Below are 24,050 nucleotides of genomic sequence, written 5' to 3'. Positions count from 1 at the left end.
AAAAAAAAAAAAAAATATCCTTTTGAGTAGACTTAACAGTCAATCCTAACACTGAGAGGGAGTTGAAGAGTGAGTTACATGTTTTAGGACCTGACTCTTTGACTGGATCCAGTAGTTCACGGAACAGAGTTGTTGTTGTTTTTTTTTTATATATATATATAAATCACTCACTCTTTACAAATCCCTACTCTGTAATGATAAACCTCTTTTGGTCCCCTGGTCCTAACGCAGAGGTAAACCTAGTTCCTTTTCTTCCCTCCAGATGGCACCACGGACGTCTCCCGCACCCTACACTTAGGCTCTCCTACCCGGGGGGGGGGGTTTTGTTTTTTTTTTTTTTTTTTTTTTTTTTTTTTTTTTTTTTTTTATAAATCACTCACTCTTTACAAATCCCTACTCTATAATGATAAACCTCTTTAGGTCCCCTGGTCCTAACGCAGAGTTAAAGCTAGTTCCTTTTCTTCCCTCCAGATGGCACCACGGACGTCTCCCGCACCCTACACCTAGGCTCGCCTACCCGGGAGCAAGTGGAAGCCTACAGTCGTACCCTCCTAGGTATGATACGTCTGGCCACTGCAGTATTCCCTGCCCATCTGCATAGCAACCAGCTGGACATCCTGGCTCGAGCCCCTCTGTGGAAACTAGGCCGGGATTATCCCCACGGTACGGGACACGGGATTGGGGCCTTTTCCTCCGTTCACGAGTGTAAGTAGTCCCTAATTTCAGGGATTCCGGGATTTTAAGCTAAAATTTGGCGGAATATTGACCCGTAGTATAGAGCCCCTCTGTGGAAACTAGGCCGGGATTATCCCCACGGTACGGGACACGGGATTGGGGCCTTTTCCTCCGTTCACGAGTGTAAGTAGCCCCTAATTTCAGGGACTCCGGGATTTTGAGCTAAAATTTGGCGGAATATTGACCCGTAGTATAGAGCTCGTCTGTGGAAACTAGGCCGGGATTATCCCCATGGTACGGGTCACGGGATTGGGGCCTTTTCCTCCGTTCACGAGTGTAAGTAGTCCCTAATTTCAGGGATTCCGGGATTTTAAGCTAAAATTTGGCGGAATATTGACCCGTAGTATAGAGCCCCTCTGTGGAAACTAGGCCGAGGGACTGTAAGACCTTGGCAGTTATAGTTCCCTCTGTCAAACCTCTTGGGGGGAAAATGTTTGTGTCGACTGAGGAGGACATAGCTCAGGTCTATGGCAAATAATTCTTTCGGTTCACGAGTGTAAGTAGTCCCTAATTTCAGGGATTCCGGGATTTTAAGCTAAAATTTGGCGGAATATTGACCCGTAGTATAGAGCCCGTCTGTGGAAACTAGGCCGGGATTATCCCCACGGTACGGGACACGGGATTGGGGCCTTTTCCTCCGTTCACGAGTGTAAGTAGTCCCTAATTTCAGGGATTCCGGGATTTTAAGCTAAAATTTGGCGGAATATTGACCCGTAGTATAGAGCCCCTCTGTGGAAACTAGGCCGGGATTATCCCCACGGTACGGGACACGGGGCCTTTTCCTCCGTTCACGAGTGTAAGTATCATTAACGAAAGTTGAGCCAGCCTAGTTAGCTTGGTTGGTAGTGCGTCTGCCTTGTAAGGGCTAGGCCGCGGGTTCAATTCCCGCCCGGGGCGGAATTTATCCGAAACAGATAAGGTTCATTCTCGGAACGACTGGCTCTCTCTTTTCCTGCTCTCCTCTCTTCGATTTTGGGACGATGATACTGGGTGTTACGGTTTCCTCTATCAAACCTCTTGAAAAAAAAAAAAAAAAAAAAATGAGCCCTCAACTATAGGAATTTAATCTAAAATGTGACGAAGTATTGGCCTGAAGTATTCAGCCTCAAGTAGGAACTAAATACCAGTTGTTCAAACTTAAATTAAAGCTAGATCCTAAATGTGATGGGGCAATATAAATGTTAAAGAGTTTTGCCTAAATTTCAATCTTCTTTTTAGTCCGAATTTCTATACTCATTGATTTTGTTTCTATTTCAGCTCCCATTGAACTTTATTATCGATCAGACAAACGGCCGCTGAAAAAAAGTTACTTTACATCCATAGGTAAGTCATTTGATTCTTGCTAGACAATCTTTCATATACGTGAAGTGGGCGCGGTATATAATCATTACAAATACTTAATTACCTATTGTTCCTTGGCAAAGCCCATGTAAACTTGCAAACTGATAGCAATTTAACTCAATTAAATTATCAGCAGAAATTTTACTTAATACGAGACTTTGGTTAGACTGCTTTGCTGACGGAACTCCTTAGTCCTGTTTGGGCATGATGAACGAGATATATTCTCATGGTATCTTAAGGCTAAATAATTGAGAAATCACATTGATTGATCTCAGGTACCATAAGCTTTGTACAAAACAATACAGATATATTCTCTTCTATTCTAACTAAAGTTATTCTTCTTATCCCCAGAGCCTGGTTATTATAAAGAGGACGAGTTCCTCATGGTATCTTAAGGCTAAATAATTGAGAAATCACATTGATTGATCTCAGGTACCATAAGCTTTGTACAAAACAATACAGATATATACTCTTCTATTCTAACTAAAGTTATTCTTCTTTTATCCCCAGAGCCTGGTTATTATAAAGAGGACGAGTTTGGGATTCGATTGGAGGACATTTTCGAAGTTGTCTATGCGGCGGGAACGGACGAGCAGTATTTGGCTTTCAAACCAGTCACCGCTGTACCATTCGAACCGAAATTCATCGACATTTCCCTATTTGGACCGGAAGAAGTAAGATAGTTATTGGAATCCGTCTCAAAAACAACATATTTTTATTTTAAAACAGGATTAATAGAGGGCATTGTTCAAAGGTCAACGAAGGTCTGTCATAAAGGTGTGTCCACACATAGTCGACCGACTATTGATCGATGTCGACTGAACCACCCACACTGCCTCGACAACATAGATTTACCTCGTGGATCGACGGACGGTCAACTATGTTTGGACACAATAGGCCTAAACTAAAATGGACGCGGCACACAAGGGATCAAAAAGAGACCCCCTTAACATAATAATAATATGTTTGGACACACACAGGGCGATCACCCGCAAAAAAGACAGACAATGTTTTTTTTTTTTTTTTTTTTTAAACATATCTTATCCTTTTTTTTTTTTTTTTTTTTTTTTTTACTGATATATGATTAAATATTATGTGGAAATAAATGATCAGAAAGGTTTAATTTCAATCGTATCTGTACCAAACATTTAGCGCGGTTTCCACGAGATTCGGTTCAGTCCGAGTAGATTCTTCCTTAGACTCGTGTTGTCTGCCCAGTCCGAATTACGAAACGCCTCATCTGTGTCACTCTCCAGGAGTTTCATTTCTTCCTGTTTCCGATAGTAGTGCAACATGAGCTGTTTCTTTTCCTCTTCGTTCATGACGGGTTCGCGAGATGGAGCCCCGGACCCCATTCACACTGTTATTAGAAGTGCATTCAATGACTCATTTGTGTACTCTACTCATGATTAATGATTAATGAGGTACCCAATATTCAATCATAAGGGCATACTAAAATGCGTGTCTAAATAGGTAAATATTCAACATGAATATGCATTCTTATTAAAATGTACGCATTTGACGCGTAAGTAGGTTAATTATGTAGGAATGTAGGGTTTTTCCTCAAAAAAGTATTTTTGGAATAATGAGATTCAAAATAGACTTGTATTGTAAATCTAAAGCCTAAATAGAGACCAAAATATTTGTTTTATATACCTACCCATAAACTATGGAAATCCAAGAATTTGGGTTGGATCTGCTAGGTATACTGTTCTACAAGGACCTCCAATCGATGCCTACATCATTCCTTCCTTTGACGAACATCAGGTGAGTGGCTTTCGATAGGTACTAAGTGGGGAACCACTCCATCTGCGAAGCTTCCCTTGTAAGGGCTAGGTCGTGGGTTCGATTCCTGCCCGGGGCGGACTTTATCTTCAACAGGTAAGGTTCGTTCTCGGAACGGGTGGTTTCTCCTATTCAATCCCCTTCTTTCTTCGATTTCGGGACAGTAATACCTCTGTTGTTTCTAGCTATTATTTATGCCTTCTAGCTTTTTTAAACCTCTTTAGTAGAACTTTAGGAAACCGTACCTTTAAGTATTAAATCTTGATGCCCACTTACCCTTGCAATGCTCCCCTCATTTGTCGCAGAGTGAGGAAGTTCATCCCCGTGACGAACGGCTCAAGTTTCTCTCCGGATTCTCGGGAAGTTATGGATTTGCCGTGGTCACTGCGACCAAGGCAGCACTGTGGGTGACGGGGCTGGATGAACTACAGGCAGATCTGGAACTCTCGTGCGATTGGCTGCTGATGAAATCCGGACATCCAGGAGTAAGTTGTAAAAAAAAAAAATCTGATAGGGTACCACAGACTTAGGTCGGAAGCTCTATTATTAGGATATTCTTAGGGTGTTGGAATGTTATAGTGTCGAGTGCCAGTCTAGTTAGCTTGGTTGGTAGCGCGTCTGCCTTGTAAGCGCTAGGCCGCGGGTTCGATTCCCGCCCTGGGCGGCCTTTATCCTGATGGGTTATTTTAAAAAAAAAAAAAAAAAAAAAAATCTGATAGGGTACCACAGACTTAGGTCGGAAGCTCTATTATTAGGATATTTTTAGGGTGTTGGAATGTTATATTAAAGTGTCTAGTGCCAGTCTAGTTAGCTTGGTTGGTAGCGCGTCTGCCTTGTAAGCGCTAGGCCGCGGGTTCGATCCTATCAGGATAATGTTCGTTCTCGGAACGGCTGTCTTTCTCCTATCCTGCCTTCCTTCTCTCTTCCATTTCGCAATGATAAGACCTTAGCAGGTACAGTTCCCTCTGTCAAACCTCTTTAAAAAAGTGTCGTGTTTCCTGATATATTGAAATTCTCACCTACGAACGTTCACACCAGATTTTTCTCTGTCTTTCTCCTATCCTGCCTTCCTTCTCTCTTCCATTTCGCAATGATAAGACCTTAGCAGGTACAGTTCCCTCTGTCAAACCTCTTAAAAAAAGTGTCGAGTTACCTGATATATTGAAATTCTCACCCACGAACGTTCACACCAGATTTTTTCCATCCTCAGGTTCCCACTATCACAGAATGGCTCAAGGATGAGCTAGGTACGGGAATGCGAGTAGGTGTCGATCCCAAGTTGATACCCAATAGCCAGTTCGAATATCTGCAGCGAGAACTGAACAATGCCACCATACTGTTGGTGCAAGTTGTGAATAATCTGATTGATCAGATATGGATCAAGAATCGACCTCTGTATTCCACGCATGATGCTTTTATCATTCAGAACGAGATAGCTGGTGAGTAAGGCTTTAAACAGAGATAAGTGGAGAGCATAGCGCATCGAGCAGGTAGAGGGAAGTGACGACTTCAAACGGTATGGAACTGAGAGCAAAAATCTCTATACGCTACCATGTCCGCTTCACTCTGTAAATAATGAAATGGCCAGCCTAGTTAGCTTAGTTGGTAGTGCGTCTGCCTTGTAATCAAATCAGGATAAAATCCGCCCCCAGCCTAGTTAGCTTAGTTGGTAGTGCGTCTGCCTTGTAAGCGCTAGGCCGCGGGTTCGATTCCCGCCCGGGGCGGGGATAATGTTCGTTCTCGGAACGGCTGGCTTTCCTCCTATCCTGTCTTCCTTCTCTCTTCGATTTCGGGACGATAAGACTATGTTCGTTCTCGGAACGGCTGGCTTTCTCCTATCCTGTCTTCCTTCTCTCTTCGATTTCGGGACGATAAGACCATAGTAGTTACAGTTCCCTCTGTCAAACCTCTTAAAAAAAAGAATGAAATGTGTATTTCTCAAGATGTTGAATAGTCCGAATTTCTATACTCATTGATTTTGTTTCTATTTCAGCTCCCATTGAACTTTATTATCGATCAGACAAACGGCCGCTGAAAAAGAGTTACTTTACATCCATAGGTAAGTCATTTGATTCTTGATAGACAATCTTTCATATACGTGAAGTGGGCGCGGTATATAATCAATATAAATACTTAATTACCTATTGTTCCTTGGCAAAGCCCATGTAAACTTGTAAACTGATGAAATTTAACTCAATTAAATTATCAGCAGAAATTTTACTTAATACGAGATTTTGGTTAGACTGCTTTGCTGAAGGAACTCCTCAGTTCTATTTGAGCATGATATTTCATGTGAGTTTAGTTGTACGTAGATGTAGGGATTGCACTGTTAGGTTTTCTCGCACAAAGTCCTAGGTTCAATGTTCGACGGAGTTGAAGTTTTTTCGGATCTTGGAAATTAGGTGCCCAAAGTACATTGTTCATCCAGCGCCACGAGGATAATTATTGAGAATACGTGTATTTGTATTTTTCTTGTGAGTCCATAATAACTACGTACCTATAACTCCAGGTTCCTTTTCCCATGTAGAATCCTTTACGTAAAATGCGCTTTTATCTAGTTTCAGTCCACGATTCTTAAAGATAACTCAGTTATGATTCTTTTTTTTTTTAAATTTAATTTTAATGCCTTTTTTGTTTATTCTGTACCTCTCTTTTCCAGGCGAATCCTATCAGAATAAATTCGAGCGCGTGCGTCGAGAATTCTAAAATAAATGTATGGAAACATGCAACACAAGAATTTATTTGCTAATTTCATCAATTCGCGCGTATGCCCTAGTAAATCCCCTAAAAATAATATTATGTACCCATTGAAATATCATTTCCCAGCACACAATATTGTGGGATTTGTGGGACAAGAATTAATATCGTTACAAGATGAAAGGAAATGGCGTCAATTTTTCTCTCTCTTATTCTGTTTGGTGATTAAATTAAAATCTCATATCTTTGACAGTTTAATCTTTACGCACTGAGAGATGAGATGTGGTTTTTCTTGTAAATTGTATAATTTTTGTGAGTCTTGGAAGACTATGATTTTATTTCTCCTAATGACTCACAAAAATGATGGGTCATCGAGCTCTTGAGAGTCTTGAGTCATTTCGAGACTGAATATTGAAATTGAGCAACAGTAAGGGACCAAGGGTGGTGTCAGGGTGACCTAGACAATATACCTAAATACATTAGCTGTTGACTGTTTGGCGGTACCCTAAACCTTTCAGAAGGTGATAGGTCATAATTAGACGTATTATTATAAGCACTTTCTGTGAGGACGATTCAGGAAGAACCGAAAATGGTAGTAGTCACAGTCATCTATCATGGCAACTATACTTAGAAATTATTGATGGCTGATCGGTACGGTGCTCCCACAGTAGAATCAGCCAATAGCCAACTTTTTACTGGACAAATATCACGTGATATAGGAGAATAATCCCATTAACTATCCAAAGAAGAGTAGGGACTTGTTTGTAGGGAGATCTCAGAGAAAGATTCTCATTAAAATACCTTACTAATCCGCTAATCTCCACCAAAGCAGGCACTTAAATCGTAATAACTTACGTACGTTATGTCCATTGTATTTAATGTTTATCTCTAGTATCCCACAATTTATTGTTATTCTTAGGTATGTACCTACTATCCCTCCAAAATTAACGTGCTCGTAATTTTTTACACTCGTCATAAAACATGTTTCGTACCTACACATCACGAATACGAACGACGTTCAAATCGTTAAATTCGTTTCCGTTGTTCGTTTAGGGCGATCTTGTGTAAATATCACAACCTTCAACTTGGAAGAGAAAACGCTGTTTTTTCAAGTGAATAAATATGAGTATTTTTTATACAACGTAGGTACGTAAGTATGAGTAAAAAATATATCTTGCTCCGCTTCGGTGTGTGTACTTTGGCGTAATCTCAACTAGCACAAAGTCTGGTCAATGTTCTTCATATTGCTCAGAAATTGGAAATAATGATGATGAGATTAAAAAATTAAGAAAATCGTGATAAGAATGAACAATTGAGGTCAAATAAAATTAGAAAAGAAAAGTACGAGTATGTAGCTAGTCGTACCTACTTGTATAGGTCCAAATGTGGCTGGCGAAAGTTCATTTCGCAGCCATCAGCGGCAATACGAGTATAACACATTGAATGCACTAGATCCCAATGGTTTCCTGAAGTAACGTTGGGCGTGGTTGCTATCTGAATGGGTGACTAACGGGGCAGTCTGGCTTATCACGGTCCAACTCAGGCTGGGTGAGTTTAATGTGAGCTGGCGGGTAGCTTGTCACCGAATAGACTGAATAAAGGGTAAACCCATTGAAAAAAAGTTCATTTACCCCTTGCGCGCCTTGTTGGTTCAGGGGCTCCAGGGTTTGCATGCATTAGAATTCAAAACCAGTGTAAATATTTATTTCTGTCCATTAGTTGGAAAGACAAACACATATTAAAATTGACACGCATGTTTATTTAATCTAGTTTTATTCTGTTTACATTATATATTGTCAGATTTAATTATTCACGGTTTTTCCACCCTCCTTCCCATTTTTCCATTTTTGTATGCGTTTGGATTGTTTGGAGATGACTCGAAATATTTACGTGGTGATTGTGAATGGGAATTTATGAGCTCTATTATCACTTTAGTTATGTCTGATTGCTATTATAGGTATATCCTAAACAAAATTGGTAAGTACCTCTATACCTTCCCTTCTTTTGCAACAAAGTATTGAAAATATGAAAATGGAATAGATTATTCCGTCTATTCTTTGTGTCAGAATGAGACTGAAAAGTCCCTTTACTGCCGCAGTCTATTTCCATACTGCGTTATTTTTGTACGTTTCATACTGATGCAGATGCAGAAATTCTTTTTGTCAAGTCAAAATGAGACTGAAAAGTCCCTTTACTCCGGCAGTCTGCTTCTGCTTTCCAACTGCGTTGAAATGCCTTGGTTCCTTGTGTTTTATATGCAGAAAATATCTCCTTTTCATACTGTTTCCCGACCTTTCTTTTCCAGTGACACTGCTACTGCAAGGAGGTCAAGCTAAGCCTCCTGAAGTGATTGATGGCGATGGTATGGACCTGAAAGAGATCGGTACAGATCGTAAGCTGTGTCCTCCGAGGAAAGACATTCCACAGCCAACCAATCGGGTCAATACGTCCAATCATCTTCACAGGTAACATCATTTTCCATATTTTTCACTTCACTTCTACCTACTTGTATAGGTCCAAATGTGGCTGGCGAAAGTTCATTTCGCAGCCATCAGCGGCAATACGAGTATAACACATTGAATGCACTGGATCCCAATGGTTTCCTGAAGTAACGTTGGGCGTGGTTGCTATCTGAATGGGTGACCAACGGGGCAGTCTGGCTTATCACGATCCAACTCAGGCTGGGTAAGTTTAATGTGAGCTGGCGGGTAGCTTGTCACCGAATAGACTGAATAAAGGGTAAACCCATTGAAAAAAAGTTCATTTACCCCTTGCGCGCCTTGTTGGTTCAGGGGCTCCAGGGTTTGCGTGCATTAGAATTCAAAACCAGTGTAAATATTTATTTCTGTCCATTAGTTGGAAAGACAAACACATATTCAAATGAACACGCATGTTTATTTAATCTAGTTTTATTCTGTTTACATTATTGTCAGATTTAATTATTCACGGTCGAATAGACTGAATAAAGGGTAAACCCATTGAAAAAAAGTTCATTTACCCCTTGCGCGCCTTGTTGGTTCAGGGGCTCCAGGGTTTGCATGCATTAGAATTCAAAACCAGTGTAAATATTTATTTCTGTCCATTAGTTGGAAAGACAAACACATATTAAAATTGACACGCATGTTTATTTAATCTAGTTTTATTCTGTTTACATTATATATTGTCAGATTTAATTATTCACGGTTTTTCCACCCTCCTTCCCATTTTTCCATTTTTGTATGCGTTTGGATTGTTTGGAGATGACTCGAAATATTTACGTGGTGATTGTGAATGGGAATTTATGAGCTCTATTATCACTTTAGTTATGTCTGATTGCTATTATAGGTAATCCTAAACAAAATTGGTAAGTACCTCTATACCTTCCCTTCTTTTGCAACAAAGTATTGAAAATGGAATAGATTATTCCGTCTATTCTTTGTGTCAGAATGAGACTGAAAAGTCCCTTTACTACCGCAGTCTATTTCCATACTGCGTTATTACTTTCTATTACTACAGTATAGCGGAGCTATACTAGTAATGAAAGTATTGCAATCGGTCCAATTTTTTTTTTGTACGTTTCATACTGATGCAGAAATAATTCTTTTTGTCAAAATGAGACTGAAAAGTCCTTTACTCCGGCAGTCTGCTTTCCAACTGCATTGAAATGCCTTGTTTCCTTGTGTTTTATATGCAGAAAATATCTCTTTTTCATACTGTTTCCCGACCTTTCTTTTTCAGTGACACTGCTACTGCAAGGAAGTCAAGCTAAGCCTCCTGAAGTGATTGATGGCGATGGTATGGATTGCGGGAGTAAAGGGACTTTTCAGTCTCATTCTGGCAGGATAAACAAGGTATATTCTATTCTATTCTATTCTATTCTATTCTATTCTACCTACCTACCTAGATTGCTCAAGCGATATATCCCCCTTCATTTTGATACTGAGTGGAAATGTATGTCCAAAAACGATATTGTGCATATTTTAGAGAAGTCGGTACTTTCTATCACAAAAGCAATACACCTATACCTACATTAGATTCGTGATAGAAGCTTAACCCAATTCTTTAGGGCTTTTTGCCCTTACAACTAAGCCTCTGAGTGGGCTTTTTGGGTATGAATATAATACACCTACATAACTTAAAACAGTAGGTATATGGAAAACATTAACATACGGCTTATCCATACAGCCCCTGCCTCGGTGGTGTAGTGGTCAAGACGCTCGCCTGGTAAACAGGAGGGCGTGGGCTCAATCCCAGCCGAGGTATGGAATTTTATCCTCAATATAGTTTGAAAATTTGACCACAGTAATAGTAGTAGCCTTACTGTTGGAGTAAAGGGACTTTTCAGTCCTATGCGAGCAGTATAAATAGATAAGCACCATTATCCATAACCCAAGTATGTACGATTTGTTCGGCCGTTTCCCCATTTTTCTCGTTCGATTAGTAAACGTTTGAAAATTTGAAATGTTTTCTGTGCGAATCAAATATCTTTTCATAAAACATAATTTGTTTTGGTTCCGTTCCAAAGAAGCCGTAGATATAGGAAATAGATGTGTGTACCTACGTATTACATGATGATAATTTGAGTGAATGATTATCTGCACAGTAGGTAGCAATAAATAAATCAATGGACATTAATTATTACGAGGGGCCATGTAGTTTATTACAAATCATAGAGAGAGGGTGGGTGAACAATTTTTGGGAATAGGGATATTGAGAGTTTGATTTTATGTTCTTACACCTTTTATGTATTTAGAATGTTGATAGATAATTAGGTGTAAATGTGTACCGACATTACATAATACCTATTGCAATTCTAATGTAGTCATTTTGAAACGTTTTGCTTTGTTATTCCTTATTGCTTACCATACCTATGTAGGTACAATTGGTACATGTTGTAGAGTTGTCTTGTGATGTACAACATAATACGTAGTTTTGCTAGATAATTCCAAAACTAATCAAGTAAATTAGTTTTGTTAACCCATTTTCATAAATGTTGAATTATGAGATATGCATAGTTGGCCAAATAAGGAATGGAAAAAATAGATTATAGATCATACAGAATTAGCCATACATCATTCCATTGTAATCTCTGATTCCAATTTTGCTCAGTAGTAGCGGTAGCTAAACTACAAGTAAAGTAACAATATACAAAGTCCCCCTCAGAATTTGTCACCAGGCTTTGTATGTCCCACCAAAGACCCTAGCAGTTGTACCGTGATTATTGTTGGAAATGTTGGTTGTTTAGCTCATTTTCCATTCCATGTAATCAGTAATCAGGTTTGAAAGTTTAGCATGTAAAAAAGAAGCCCTGGACGAAAAAATAATTAAAATAAACGTTAGGAATCGCTAAATATAGGGCACAAGTCAATCCCATCTCCTGTATCTGGTTACACGTTTTTCCTATAACTACACAAAGCGCTCTATTTCCGCCTAGTGCCATCAGTCACAATATATTTTTCCTTTTTTTTTTTTTTTTTTTTTTTTTTTTTTTTTTTTTAAGGGTAAATATTCGCATTTCAAACAGTTCAAAATCCTCTTGGGGTATAAACACCCTTTTCAAGTGCATACGCACAGCCGATTTTCTGTAATTTTAGTTGCTGACAAATTTGCTGAAAATTTGAAAAGAGCTTCTTTTTACATTGTAGATCAAAAACGTCAACCCCATCAGAATTTGTCACCAGGCTTTGTATGTCCCACCAAAGACCCTAGCAGTTGTACCGTGATTATTGTTGGAAATGTTGGTTGTTCAGCTCATTTTCCATTCCATGTAATCAGTAATCAGGTTTGAAAGTTTAGCATGTAAAAAAGAAACCCTGGATGAAAAAATAATTAAAATAAACGTTAGGAATCGCTAAATATAGGGCACAAGTCAATCCCATCTCCTGTATCTGGTTACACGTTTTTCCTATAACTACACAAAGCGCTCTATTTCCGCCTAGTGCCATCAGTTTCCCGCTGCCTTATCGACAAACAATAAATACATTACTGTTAAGTCGTACTTATAATGGGCGTAGTCCCTTTTTTTCCCCATACAGGGAGGTGCACTCGAAATTGTTAAGGTTAGGGCGAAGGTCAAAGATTTTTTTAGGGTTTGATGACAGAGGTAACTGTAGAGGTGTGTCCTCACATAGTCGACCGGCCACCGGCCATCGATCGATGTCGACTGAACCGTCCACACTGCCTGGACAACATAGATTTACCTCGTCGATCGACGGCCGGTCGACTATGTTTGGCGAAGTCAAACCGCATAGAGCTGAGAGACCGCTGCCTTATCGACAAACAATAAATACATTACTGTTAAGTCGTACTTATAATGGGCGTAGTCCCTTTTTTTCCCCATACAGGGAGGTGCACTCGAAATTGTTAAGGTTAGGGCGAAGGTCAAAGATTTTTTTAGGGTTTGATGACAGAGGTAACTGTAGAGGTGTGTCCTCACATAGTCGACCGGCCACCGGCCATCGATCGATGTCGACTGAACCGTCCACACTGCCTGGACAACATAGATTTACCTCGTCGATCGACGGCCGGTCGACTATGTTTGGCGAAGTCAAACCGCATAGAGCTGAGAGAAAAAAAGCTCTATGAGCTATGCTCTCCCCTCCATTCGGTTTTTAGCCTTATGGTCCTGAAATGAAAGAGAGAAGAAGGACAGGATAGGAGAAAACCAGGCATTCCGAGCAGACGCGCTATCTTCTAAGGTTACGAGGCTGACTAGAGCGGAATGTATAAGTTGATCAGATATGGATCAAGAATCGACCTCTGTATTCCACGCATGATGCTTTTATCATTCAGAACGAGATAGCTGGTGAGTAAGGCTTCAATCAAACAGAGATAAGTAGAGAATAGAGCATAGAGCAGGTAGAGGGAAGTGACGACTTGAAACGGCATGGAACTGAGAGCAAAAATCTCTATACGCTATCCTGTCCGCTTCACTCTGTAAAGAATGAAGTGTGTATTTCTCAAGATGTTGATTTGCCAAAAATACCTTTCATGTGAGTTTAGTTGTACGTAGATGTAGGGATTGCACTGTTAGGTTTTCTCGCACAAAGTCCTAGGTTCAATGTTCGACGGAGTGGAAGTTTTTTCGGATCTTGGAAATGAGGTGCCCAAAGTACATTGTTCATCCAGCGCCACGACGATAATTATTGAGAATACGTGTATTTGTATTTTTCTTGTGAGTCTGTAATAAATATGAACCTATAACTCCAGGTTCCTTTTCCCGTGTAGAATCCTTTACGTAAAATGCGCTTTTATCTAGTTTCAGTCCACGATTCTTAAAGAACTCAGTTATGATTCTATTTTTTTAAATTTAATTTTAGTGCCTTTTTTATTTATTCTGTACCTCTCTTTTCCAGGCGAATCCTATCAGAATAAATTCGAGCGCGTGCGTCGTATTCTGCGGTCTGTGGATTGTGATGCCCTCATTGTGACCGCGCTGGATGAGATTGCCTGGCTCCTGAACATTCGGGCCTGGGACCTACCCCATTCCCCGTTCCTACGAGCGTACCTGGCCATTACTGAAAGTCAGGTGTATTTGTACACGGATGAGAAGAAGTTGTCCAATGCAGTGCGGATGTATCTGCATATTGACTCGTGTACTAGTCCCTTATGTGTGAGGTAAGTAAAACATTTGATCATAATGACTTGGTACACTGAGAAAAAAACTAGGGTGCCGGCAGCCTAATCGGATGACTGGGTTCTTATTGTCCTGAAAACGAAAAGAAGGAAGACAGAATAGGAGAAAGCCAGCCGTCCCGTTCCGAGAACGAACTTTATCTTTTTAGGATAAAGATCGCCTCGGGCAGAAATCGAACTCGCTACCTAGCGCTTACAAGGCAGACGTGCTACCAACCAAGCTAACTAGGCTGGCTTCTACTCTCTTTAGACTGCGAGAATACGGGACTTTTTCGTCTCATTCTGGCACGTATAGGTAAGTATAAGCATTTTATTCTACTTCTCATTAAATCTGTCACATGTGTTGCGAAATTTAATGGAGTTCCTTTATTTCAATTTCAGAGTCAAAGAATACGAGAAAGTGTGGAACGATTTGAGAAATATTGGCCTCTACTGGAATCGAATATGGCTGCCTTCTCAGATAGCTTACTCAGCTGGCGTCAGCAAAGCTATCACAACTTTGGTAAGTTCAGAGTTAATATTAAGGAGCGCTCCGCCCCGCCAAGTCAAGAAAGTTTGACCGCGCTACTAGAGATATTATATCTATTATGGATTAAGGTTTTTGCCTCGGTAGTTTACTCCTTAATGGCCGCGAGAACAATCTGAGTTTAAACTTGGATTAAGTTAAATAAATAAATTAAAAAAAAAAAGGACGGGTAAAAACAATTTGAATGGCTAAATTTTTTTTTTTTTTTTTTTCAACATTCCTTGAGTAGTTTTAAAACTATCATTGTTTTCCCGATCACAAAAGACACTTGATTGGAAAAAAAAAAAAAATATTCCGCTCCAATAGCCAATAGGGCTAAAAAGTTCCTGTTACCCAATGTTTGTTTGTTTCCCCCCCCCCCAGTAGTTTTTAAACTCACATTGTTTTCCCGAACACAAGACACTTGCTCCAACAGGTCTAAAATGTCCCTCTTCTCAATGTGATTTCAGTTCAGTCCAGACAAGCGCTATGCAGCCCCATCCCCTATTATCGAGATGAAAGCCCAGAAGAATGATGTAGAAATCAAAGGCATGCACGAAGCACATATTAGAGATGCGGTCATATTCTGTGATGCCATGGCATTTGTAGAAGATCAGGTAACTATTTATACTAGCGATCTAATTGTCTAATTTTATAGGGGAATGCATCATTTAATAGGTACTTAAGGCAACATGTTATTTTCCGTCTGTGCATCTCCATAGCAATTAGCCTAAAAAAAGTGTTTGACAGCCATTTTTATTTCGTACTCGTGTGGTCTGTGTCGTAACATGCCGCTCCCGTAGTAGGTATGCCTCTCATCAGATGGGCGAGAAGAGACACAATACATCCCATTTAGGTGCTGGATCAACACGAAAACACCAGAAAGAAACCCGTTGAAATATTTGCAATCGAAAAACGAGTAGAATTTTTTGTCGATGGTGGGAATCGAACCCGGGACCTTCTGCATGGCAAGCTAGCGCGTTACCACGGGGCTAACCGTGTTAATGCAGGGTATTTTCCAATCCAGTACCTACTAGTGATGATTATTTTATGTTTGCTGTTCTCCTCACAGTACTTCCGAGGTGAGGACATTACAGAGACTAGCGTAGCTCACATTCTTGTTACCACGGGGCTAACCGTGTTAATGCAGGGTATTTTCCAATCCAGTACCTACTAGTGATGATTATTTTATGTTTGCTGTTCTCCTCGCAGTACTTCCGAGGTGAGGACATTACAGAGACGAGCGTAGCTCACATTCTCGATTCGCATCGCACTGAGAACACTATAAGTCGGGGCATCAGTTTCGAATCTATCGTAGCGTATGGAGAGCACGCTGCTTTGCCCCATTATACACCGTCCAATGCCACCAATGTTGTGGTGAGAGGAGACGCTCCTCTGCTTGTTGACTCTGGAGGACATTATATGGGTAAGTATAAGTAAATGTATGCAGGGCCGTATCCAGGATTGGGGCCGTCTGTCGAGGGATGGATGCTCAAAATTTTCAGAGCTTCAGCCCCCTCTAAATATGGCCATGTCTGTAGGTATGTAGTAATGACATTTAATAATTTATGATATACCTAGGTAACATAAAATTTACATAAAAAATGGTATACCCATCCGTAAAAGCAAATGCTTGTGCCAGATGAGCTCACCTGGTCAGCAAGAAGGTATAGGTTCGAGATCGGTATTGACTTTTATCTTAATATCTATTGTGTATTTGAAATTTTGAGTAATGAATTCATTAATTGTAGATCTAAGTGTTTGGGGTAAAAGAACTAAACCGTGTAACACTACTTAATGAATATATGTACCTACTGGAACTTGGCCTGGCTCACATGCGCTCAGATTTAAATAGTGTAAAGTAATTTATTCTTCACTAGGGATCGAACCCGAATCCCTTACCTTCCTGCACCACTGCCTCTGTAAGACATTGGTTCCGTTCCACCAGAGTTTTGCTAATCTTATTTTTCACTTCCTCAATGGTTGTTTTGATCAGGTCTTGCATTTTGATTGGAGGTTGATACCCGTTGCGACGACCAATGGGGTCTTTGTTTTCAATGTAACCAGATGGTTTGCAGCGTTCCCCTGAAAAAGTTACCTTTTTATAGAAAAGCAAAATCAAATTTAATCAAATCATGAATGCTTTGTGGTAAAGCAGAGCTTTCTCACAATTTTTGTGTTTATCACAGATCACAGCATTACTAAGCGCAATCAATTTCCATATTCCAATAATCTTTTTACTTTGGTAATGAGGCTACTGGTCGCTACTAGATTAAAGTAGCCACTCAATTGTCCTCACGAGGCTGAGTTCGCCCCGAACTCAAATACTGAGCCGAAAAAACTTCGATTCCGCAAAAAATCGAATCCGAGACTTCCGGCGCGGTGTGCAAGCCCAATGGGGTCTTTGTTTTCAATGTAACCAGATGGTTTGCAGCGTTCCCCTGAAAAAGTTACCTTTTTATAGAAAAGCAAAATCAAATTATGAATGGGTTGATGACTCATTGCTGTCACATTCATCTGGATGAACTATAGTGTGATACCCACTAGGGTATTAAGGTTGTTGAAAAGCTTGCTTGCCATAACTTTTTCTTTCGCAAACCATAATGTTTATTTATGCCATTCTATTCTATTGCACATAATTATGTCCAAGTATATTCTATTTTACCTTGATCATCTCTCAACTTGAGCTCTTCAACTTGCTCGTCAGTCAGTCCCAACATATCCGGAGGTAGGAAGGTTCCATGTTTCGCCAGCTCTTCCATTTCCGCCATCACTCGGTACACTTTGAGCCTCCCGTTATAAATGTTGAGGATCTCCTCCAGCAGCTGCTGGATGGAGGTGGATGTAGAGGTTTCGTATAAGAATTGACTAGCGTCTCCGTGTTTAACGTGAAGAATCACCATAGTGGAGGGGCAGAAAGTGTGAAGGGGATAGTAAATAACCTAAGGGAGAAAGGGGAAAAAATCAACTTCGTTCTATTAACCTGAAAAATCCTTTAAGTAACCGAAAAACTGTTCAAATAAGGGATTTATCAGGTTAATAGGCCGAAGTTGATTTTTTTTTTTTTTTTTTGAAGAGGTTTGACAGAGGGAACTGTAATTGCTTATGTATTATCGTCCCGAAAGCGAAGAGAGAAGGAAGACAGGATAGGAGAAAGCCAGGCGTTCCCAGAGCGAACCTTATCCGTTCAGGATAAAATCCGTCCCGGGCGGGAATCGAACCCACGACCTAGCGCTTACAAGGCAGACGCCCTACCAACCAAGCTAACTAGGCTGGCACCTACTTACTGAAAACCAACAAATTAGAAATTCCTCGATATTTTTTTTTTTTTTTTTTTTTTTTTTTTTTTTTTTTTTTAAGTGGTTTGACAGAGGGAACTGTAACTGCTAATGTATTATCGTCCCGAAGGCGAAGAGAGAAGGAAGACAGGATAGGAGAAAGCCAGGCGTTCCGAGAGCGAACCTTATCCGTTCAGGATAAAATCCGTCCCGGGCGGGAATCGAACCCATGACCTAGCGCTTACAAGGCAGACGCCCTACCAATCAAGCTAACTAGGCTGGCACCTACTTACTGAAAACCAACAAATTAGAAGTTCCTCGATAAAATAAATAACTGATAAACGAAAGAAACAGAAATATGTTGATACTGCAGTGTTTTTCCACACAAAAACAACTCGAGGTGAAATGGAGTGATTTGAAGTACGGAGCAGACATTGTTTATTCGTAACCATGGTCATAATGTAAACAATTTCGTTGCCATGGTAACCGAATGATACCGGGTAGATTTCAAAATCGGCATATCTTTTGTTCCCATTGGGCAGCCAGCCTAGTTAGCTTGGTTGGTAGTGTGTCTACCTTGTAAGCGCTAGGCCGCGGGTTCGATTCCCCGCCGGGGCGGATTTCCTGAACGTATAAGGTTCGTTCTCAGAACAGCTGGGGTAACCGAATGATACCGGGTAGATTTCAAAATCGGCATATCTTTTGTTCCCATTGGGCAGCCAGCCTAGTTAGCTTGGTTGGTAGTGCGTCTACCTTGTAAGCGCTAGGCCGCGGGTCCGATTCCCCGCCGGGCGGATTTCCTGAACGTACAAGGTTCGTTCTCAGAACGGCTGCCTTTCTCCTATCCTGTCTTCATTTTCTCTTCGCTTTCGGGACTGTAAGACCTTGGCAGTTATAGTTCCCTCTGTCAAACCTCTTGGGGGGAAAATGTTTGTGTCGACTGAGGAGGACATAGCTCAAGTCTATGGCAAATAATTCTTTCACAGATCTTCTTTCTTCTAATGTAGATTTCTTCTCGTCCCATTATTTACCTATTCTCTCTCTTTTATTTCTTATACTTTATACTTTTATTTCTCTTATATACTTTCTCATTTGTTAATTTTTCAGATCCGATACCTCAACGCGTATAATCAACGAATAGCGGACACCGTGGGCAATGAGTTGAAGAGGCAGAAGAAAATGTCCGGCTTCTATTGGCTAGAGAAGCGACTTGTTACTTACGACATTCCAGTGGATTCCTGGAGGAATCAGGGCCTTGGGGTCACACCTCAGCGATTTCTCATGCTGATAGCCATTCTGTGTTCCCTCCTTGTGTACGTTTGAGCCAAAAACATCCCATTATTGTATGCCCAGTGTCAACGTTTGAGCCGAATTACCATTTCTTGTTCTATGGAAAGAACACATCTAGACCTAAAATTACTGAAACATATAAATCACATTAAAAATAGGAAAGGCCTTGATGGGTAGGTATAAGATGTTATGAGAGAATTTCCTTTTTGTAAGACTATTTTTCTCAAATATCAACCTTAGTGATGTAAGTCTGGCTGAGGGACTATAAACAGAGAGTAGATCAGCGCCCAGCTAGGGGACTATAAACAGGGAGAAGACTTCCTCAAGCTATATCAAGAGCGAAGGTTGAGTGCAAAGGGCATCCCACTCAGAAAATTTTGTTCAGCCAAAACCAGTTGGCCTCAAAGCAATCACTCCAAAGCTGATTGAGAGGCCAACGACAAACGCTGACCCCATCTGAATATGGGACGGATGAGAAGAAGTTGTCCAATGCAGTGCGGATGTATCTGCATATTGACTCGTGTACTAGTCCCTTATGTGTGAGGTAAGTAAAACATTTGATCATAATGACTTGGTACAGTGAGAAAAAAACTAGGGTGCCGGCAGCCTAATCGGATGACTGGGTTCTTATTGTCCTGAAAACGAAAAGAAGGAAGACAGAATAGGAGAAAGCCAGCCGTCCCGTTCCGAGAACGAACTTTATCTTTTTAGGATAAAGATCGCCTCGGGCAGAAATGTTTAATTTCAATCGTATCTGTACCAAACATTTAGCGCGGTTTCCACGAGATTCGGTTCAGTCCGAGTAGATTCTTCCTTAGACTCGTATTGTCTGCCCAGTCCGAATTACGAAACGCCTCATCTGTGTCACTCTCCAGGAGTTTCATTTCTTCCTGTTTCCGATAATAGTGCAACATGAGCTGTTTCTTTTCCTCTTCGTTCATGACGGGTTCGCGAGATGGAGCCCCGGATCCGATTTTCGATATCTTGACGATAGCTTTACACTTTTCGTTCTTACCTAAAGAAAGAAGGATTTTTTTTTTCATTTATTGAACTTTCAGTCCTATCCGAGCAGGATAAACAAGGTATATTCCATTCTTCTTCTTTGCCTTTTCCCGTGTACAGACAGGGTCGGCGTTTTTCGTCAGCCTCTCCTCAATCAGCCCTAACTAGGGTGATTGCTTTGAGCTGACATTTGGTTTTGGCTACGAATTTTACAAGTGGATGCCCTTCGGACTCAACCTTTGCTATTTCTTTAGCAAGGGAAATTTCAGGCTGGTATTCTCCCTGTAAAAATCCCTCAGCCAGACTAAGCTGGCCTACTCCCTGTTTAATGTCCCCAGCCAGACTAGATTCGTAGTAGCTTAACTCATCCTCTAGGGTTGCTCGCCCCCACACCTAAGCGGATTGGACTCTTTGTGTATAGAGTTAAGCTGACTGAGTTACTCACCCAAATAATCTCTCACAAATTTGTCTCGATGCATAGCTTTCCCAGCAAACCACAGACCATTAAAGCAAAAAAAAAAAACTAACTATTTACCGATTGTCCGTGTTTTAAAGAAGGCATTTTAATTCTGTTAGGCATGAATACTTTTCACAAATGTCGTTTCCCGAATAACTTCGCTATCTTCAGATCAGAAGTCCACTGCGGTAACCACTACACCACTGAGATTGGTTAGTTAAGTTTTTATCTTTCTTGGCCCAAGAATCTCATTCGGAAGACTGAAAGCACACACTTTTACGCTTCAGAGGTGGCGTAGATGAATAGTTACTTGGTTACTCACCCAAAAAATCTCTCACAAATTTGTCTCGATGCATAGCTTTCCCAGCAAACCACAGGGCACCCATACTGGGCTCTATGACTTCTTTACTAGCCTGCGTTCCTGTTAGGTCTTCCCGGTTTTCGAATTCCAGGCGGATAGGATCATGGGTTGGTAAATTCATTGGGTATACTATCATGATACAGCCACGTAGAAGACTCAACGCTGAAAAGAAGGAATATTTTTTTCTTCTTCTTTTCGTTTTTTGTTGGTATTGGTAAAATACATGTTGTAAAAAAAAAAAAATTACGTAAATATTTCGTGTCCTATTGTGTATTTGAAATTTTGAGTAATGAATTCATTAATTGTAGATCTAAGTGTTTGGGGTAAAAGAACTAAACCGTGTAACACTACCTAATGAATAGGAACGATTTGAGAAATATTGGCCTCTACTGGAATCGAATATGGCTGCCTTCTCAGATAGCTTACTCAGCTGGCGTCAGCAAAGCTATCACAACTTTGGTAAGTTCAGAGTTAATATTAAGGAGCGCTCCGCCCCGCCAAGTCAAGAAAGTTTGACCGCGCTACTAGAGATATTATATCTATTATGGATTAAGGTTTTTGCCTCGGTAGTTTACTCCTTAATGGCCGCGAGAACAATCTGAGTTTAAACTTGGATTAACATGAATATGCATTCTTATTAAAATGTACGCATTTGACGCGTAAGTAGGTTAATTATGTAGGAATGTAGGGTTTTTCCTCACTGTGATGCCATGGCATTTGTAGAAGATCAGGTAACTATTTATACTAGCGATCTAATTGTCTAATTTTATAGGGGAATGCATCATTTATAATAGGTACTTAAGGCAACATGTTATTTTCCGTCTGTGCATCTCCATAGCAATTAGCCTAAAAAAAGTGTTTGACCGCCATTTTTATTTCGCACTCGTGTGGTCTGTGTCGTAACATGCCGCTCCCGTAGTAGGTATGCCTCTCATCAGATGGGCGAGAAGAGACACAATCCCATTATTGTATGCCCAGAAAACCTCGAAGTTACGAGAACTAGCAAGCGCTAGTCCTTACGGGCGGACAAGCATAGATGAATTACGTAAGAAGCTCTTTTGTATAATACCTATAATTTTATTTATGTATATTTTTTTCAATTACTTAGTTTTAAGTTGTCCGTTATTATTTGAATTTTTGTATGATTTTTAATTTATGTCTTTCATTATTTATTTATGTATATGTTAAGTTATTAAACTTGTTTCACCACTTTTTTCCATCGAAGCACCTATTCCGTAGAAAGCTAAAAACGTTCTCAACCCCGGGAAAATTTCATTGGTGAAAATCTGAAAATCCTATATGCTTGAGCTTAGTTTCCTCTCAGTTGTTTCGGGAATAGTCTAGCATCGAATATTAACCTTATGAAATCCATTTTCTCTTCTTCTTCAGCTATTTTTATTTTATTTTACCATTTTATGTTATTTTATTTGAGTAACAAATACCTAACTACATTTAAGAACGCCCCATTTTCATTACATTCTATTAAATTATACCTTCAAATTAAGTACCGCATGAGAATAGGCCATGCCCTCATCACCCATAGCCACCTATTCAAAAAAGAACCGCCTCCTATATGTCAATTTGGAGAAAGGGTGACTGTCATCCACATCTTAGAGTGCCCAACACTCGCACCAGCCCGGTCCTCCCTCCCCACCCCTTTCTCTCTACAAGATGAGGAGGGTGTAGACTCCCGACTCCCTCTTTCTATATCTAAATTACAACATATAGACGTCTACACCAAAATTTAATCCCTGAACCGGACTCAGTGCGAAGGACATAAAAATGTTAAAGCACCTAGATTTTTTTTAAAAAAAGTACCTATTAATTTACGCCTCGTCACAATTCATAAAAGAATATGAATTTAAATTTAAATAACGTAGACATCAAAATACCGTTATAGTTTTTTACTTTTAGTTAAATAGGTACCGTATTTTGTTTTCTGTTGTTTTTACGCCAAAATTAGTTCGTTTATAAATTATGCTGAATGCATTTAAGTACCCTGTAGGCGTAGACTGTAAAACAATGTTCTTTATAAAGAAAGTAAAAAAGATTCCATTCACACTGTTATTAGAAGTGCATTCAATGACTCATTTGTGTACTCTACTCATGATTAATGATTAATGAGGTACCCAATATTCAATCATAAGGGCATACTAAAATGCGTGTCTAAATAGGTAAATATTCAACATGAATATGCATTCTTATTAAAATGTACGCATTTGACGCGTAAGTAGGTTAATTATGTAGGAATGTAGGGTTTTTCCTCAAAAAAAGTATTTTTGGAATAATGAGATTCAAAATAGACTTGTATTGTAAATCTAAAGCCTAAATAGAGACCAAAATATTTGTTTTATATATCTACCCATAAACTATGAAAATCCAAGAACTTGGTTGGATCTGCGGGGATAAAGGGACTTTCCAGTGCTATCCCAGCAAGATAAAAAGAAGGTTTGGATAAGCAATCTGATTGATTTAAATCAGATTGCTTATCCAAGAGTTTCTGGTCATTAGGTAACTACATTAAAGATTAAAATAAGGTAGGTACTAGACCAATATTTTTTACACTGCACAACTTGTAGATTATTAGTTGTTAGAGTTTCTGGTCATTAGGTAACTACATTAAAGATTAAAATAAGGTAGGTACTAGACCAATATTTTTTACACTGCACAACTTGTAGATTTTATTAGTTACATTAGGTAACTACATTAAAGATTAAAATAAGGTAGGTACTAGACCAATATTTTTTACACTGCACAACTTGTAGATTATTAGTTGTTATCTAGGTGAAAAATTGAAATTTTATTTGATCACTCTCAGTTAAATACCTATACAAATAAAAAGTCACGAATTATAAATTCTCAATACCTTATTATCTTACTTGCATTTTTTGTTCGTTTTTGATTTCCTCTAGGTAAATAGGGCCCTGAGAGAAAATCCGGCCCGGGTGGGCCGCCGCGCTCCGTACGTAATGAGAGTTGTCTTCC

General features: G+C 39.9%; 3 protein-coding genes and 1 long non-coding RNA gene across 7 annotated transcripts in view; 2 read left to right on the top strand and 2 right to left on the bottom strand.

The window, feature by feature from the left end:
- Positions 1-19,327, top strand: part of LOC103509545 (xaa-Pro aminopeptidase ApepP) — a 20,219-nt gene extending 892 nt beyond the window's left edge. The window contains exons 2-15 of the mRNA XM_026823838.1: positions 3,780-3,843; positions 4,167-4,346; positions 5,072-5,300; positions 6,521-6,559; positions 8,864-9,023; positions 9,645-9,676; positions 10,276-10,332; positions 13,268-13,342; positions 13,893-14,154; positions 14,554-14,674; positions 15,148-15,294; positions 15,890-16,103; positions 16,558-16,673; positions 19,063-19,327. Coding sequence (XP_026679639.1) covers positions 3,780-3,843; positions 4,167-4,346; positions 5,072-5,300; positions 6,521-6,559; positions 8,864-9,023; positions 9,645-9,676; positions 10,276-10,332; positions 13,268-13,342; positions 13,893-14,154; positions 14,554-14,674; positions 15,148-15,294; positions 15,890-16,103; positions 16,558-16,673; positions 19,063-19,278 — 1,912 coding nt within the window. The 3' untranslated portion in view covers positions 19,279-19,327. The remainder of the gene's footprint in view (positions 1-3,779; positions 3,844-4,166; positions 4,347-5,071; positions 5,301-6,520; positions 6,560-8,863; positions 9,024-9,644; positions 9,677-10,275; positions 10,333-13,267; positions 13,343-13,892; positions 14,155-14,553; positions 14,675-15,147; positions 15,295-15,889; positions 16,104-16,557; positions 16,674-19,062) is intronic.
- Positions 1,510-2,456, top strand: LOC103509538. Its single transcript, XR_541377.3, has 3 exons — positions 1,510-1,531; positions 1,993-2,058; positions 2,428-2,456. It is a non-coding gene; the product is annotated as an uncharacterized LOC103509538 (long non-coding RNA).
- On the bottom strand, positions 5,328-21,223 carry LOC113467594 (cilia- and flagella-associated protein 298-B-like). The gene is made up of 3 exons (XM_026823850.1): positions 21,027-21,223; positions 20,006-20,260; positions 5,328-5,427 (listed from the first exon to the last, which is right to left on the bottom strand). The coding sequence occupies exons 1-2, from the start codon at positions 21,199-21,201 to the stop codon at positions 20,013-20,015; spliced, it is 423 nt and encodes a 140-aa protein (XP_026679651.1). The 5' UTR covers positions 21,202-21,223; the 3' UTR covers positions 5,328-5,427; positions 20,006-20,012.
- Positions 16,523-23,657, bottom strand: LOC103509544 (cilia- and flagella-associated protein 298). 4 transcript variants are annotated; one of them, XM_026823848.1, is made up of 3 exons: positions 23,428-23,657; positions 17,343-17,619; positions 16,523-16,762 (listed from the first exon to the last, which is right to left on the bottom strand). In XM_026823848.1, the coding sequence occupies exons 2-3, from the start codon at positions 17,578-17,580 to the stop codon at positions 16,554-16,556; spliced, it is 447 nt and encodes a 148-aa protein (XP_026679649.1). In that variant the 5' UTR covers positions 17,581-17,619; positions 23,428-23,657; the 3' UTR covers positions 16,523-16,553. The 4 variants fall into 4 exon arrangements, with proteins under 4 accessions (XP_026679649.1, XP_026679647.1, XP_026679650.1 ...); XM_026823846.1 differs by lacking the exon at positions 23,428-23,657 and adding an exon at positions 18,249-18,495; XM_026823849.1 differs by lacking the exon at positions 23,428-23,657 and adding an exon at positions 18,245-18,355.
- Positions 23,658-24,050: the final 393 nt, after the last annotated feature.

Source organism: Diaphorina citri, unplaced genomic scaffold (genome assembly GCF_000475195.1).
Source record: "Diaphorina citri unplaced genomic scaffold, Diaci psyllid genome assembly version 1.1 scaffold509, whole genome shotgun sequence".
Taxonomy (NCBI): Eukaryota; Metazoa; Arthropoda; class Insecta; order Hemiptera; family Psyllidae; genus Diaphorina; species Diaphorina citri.
Note: the sequence above shows the minus strand (reverse complement) of the source record. Positions and strands in the feature narration are given on the sequence as shown.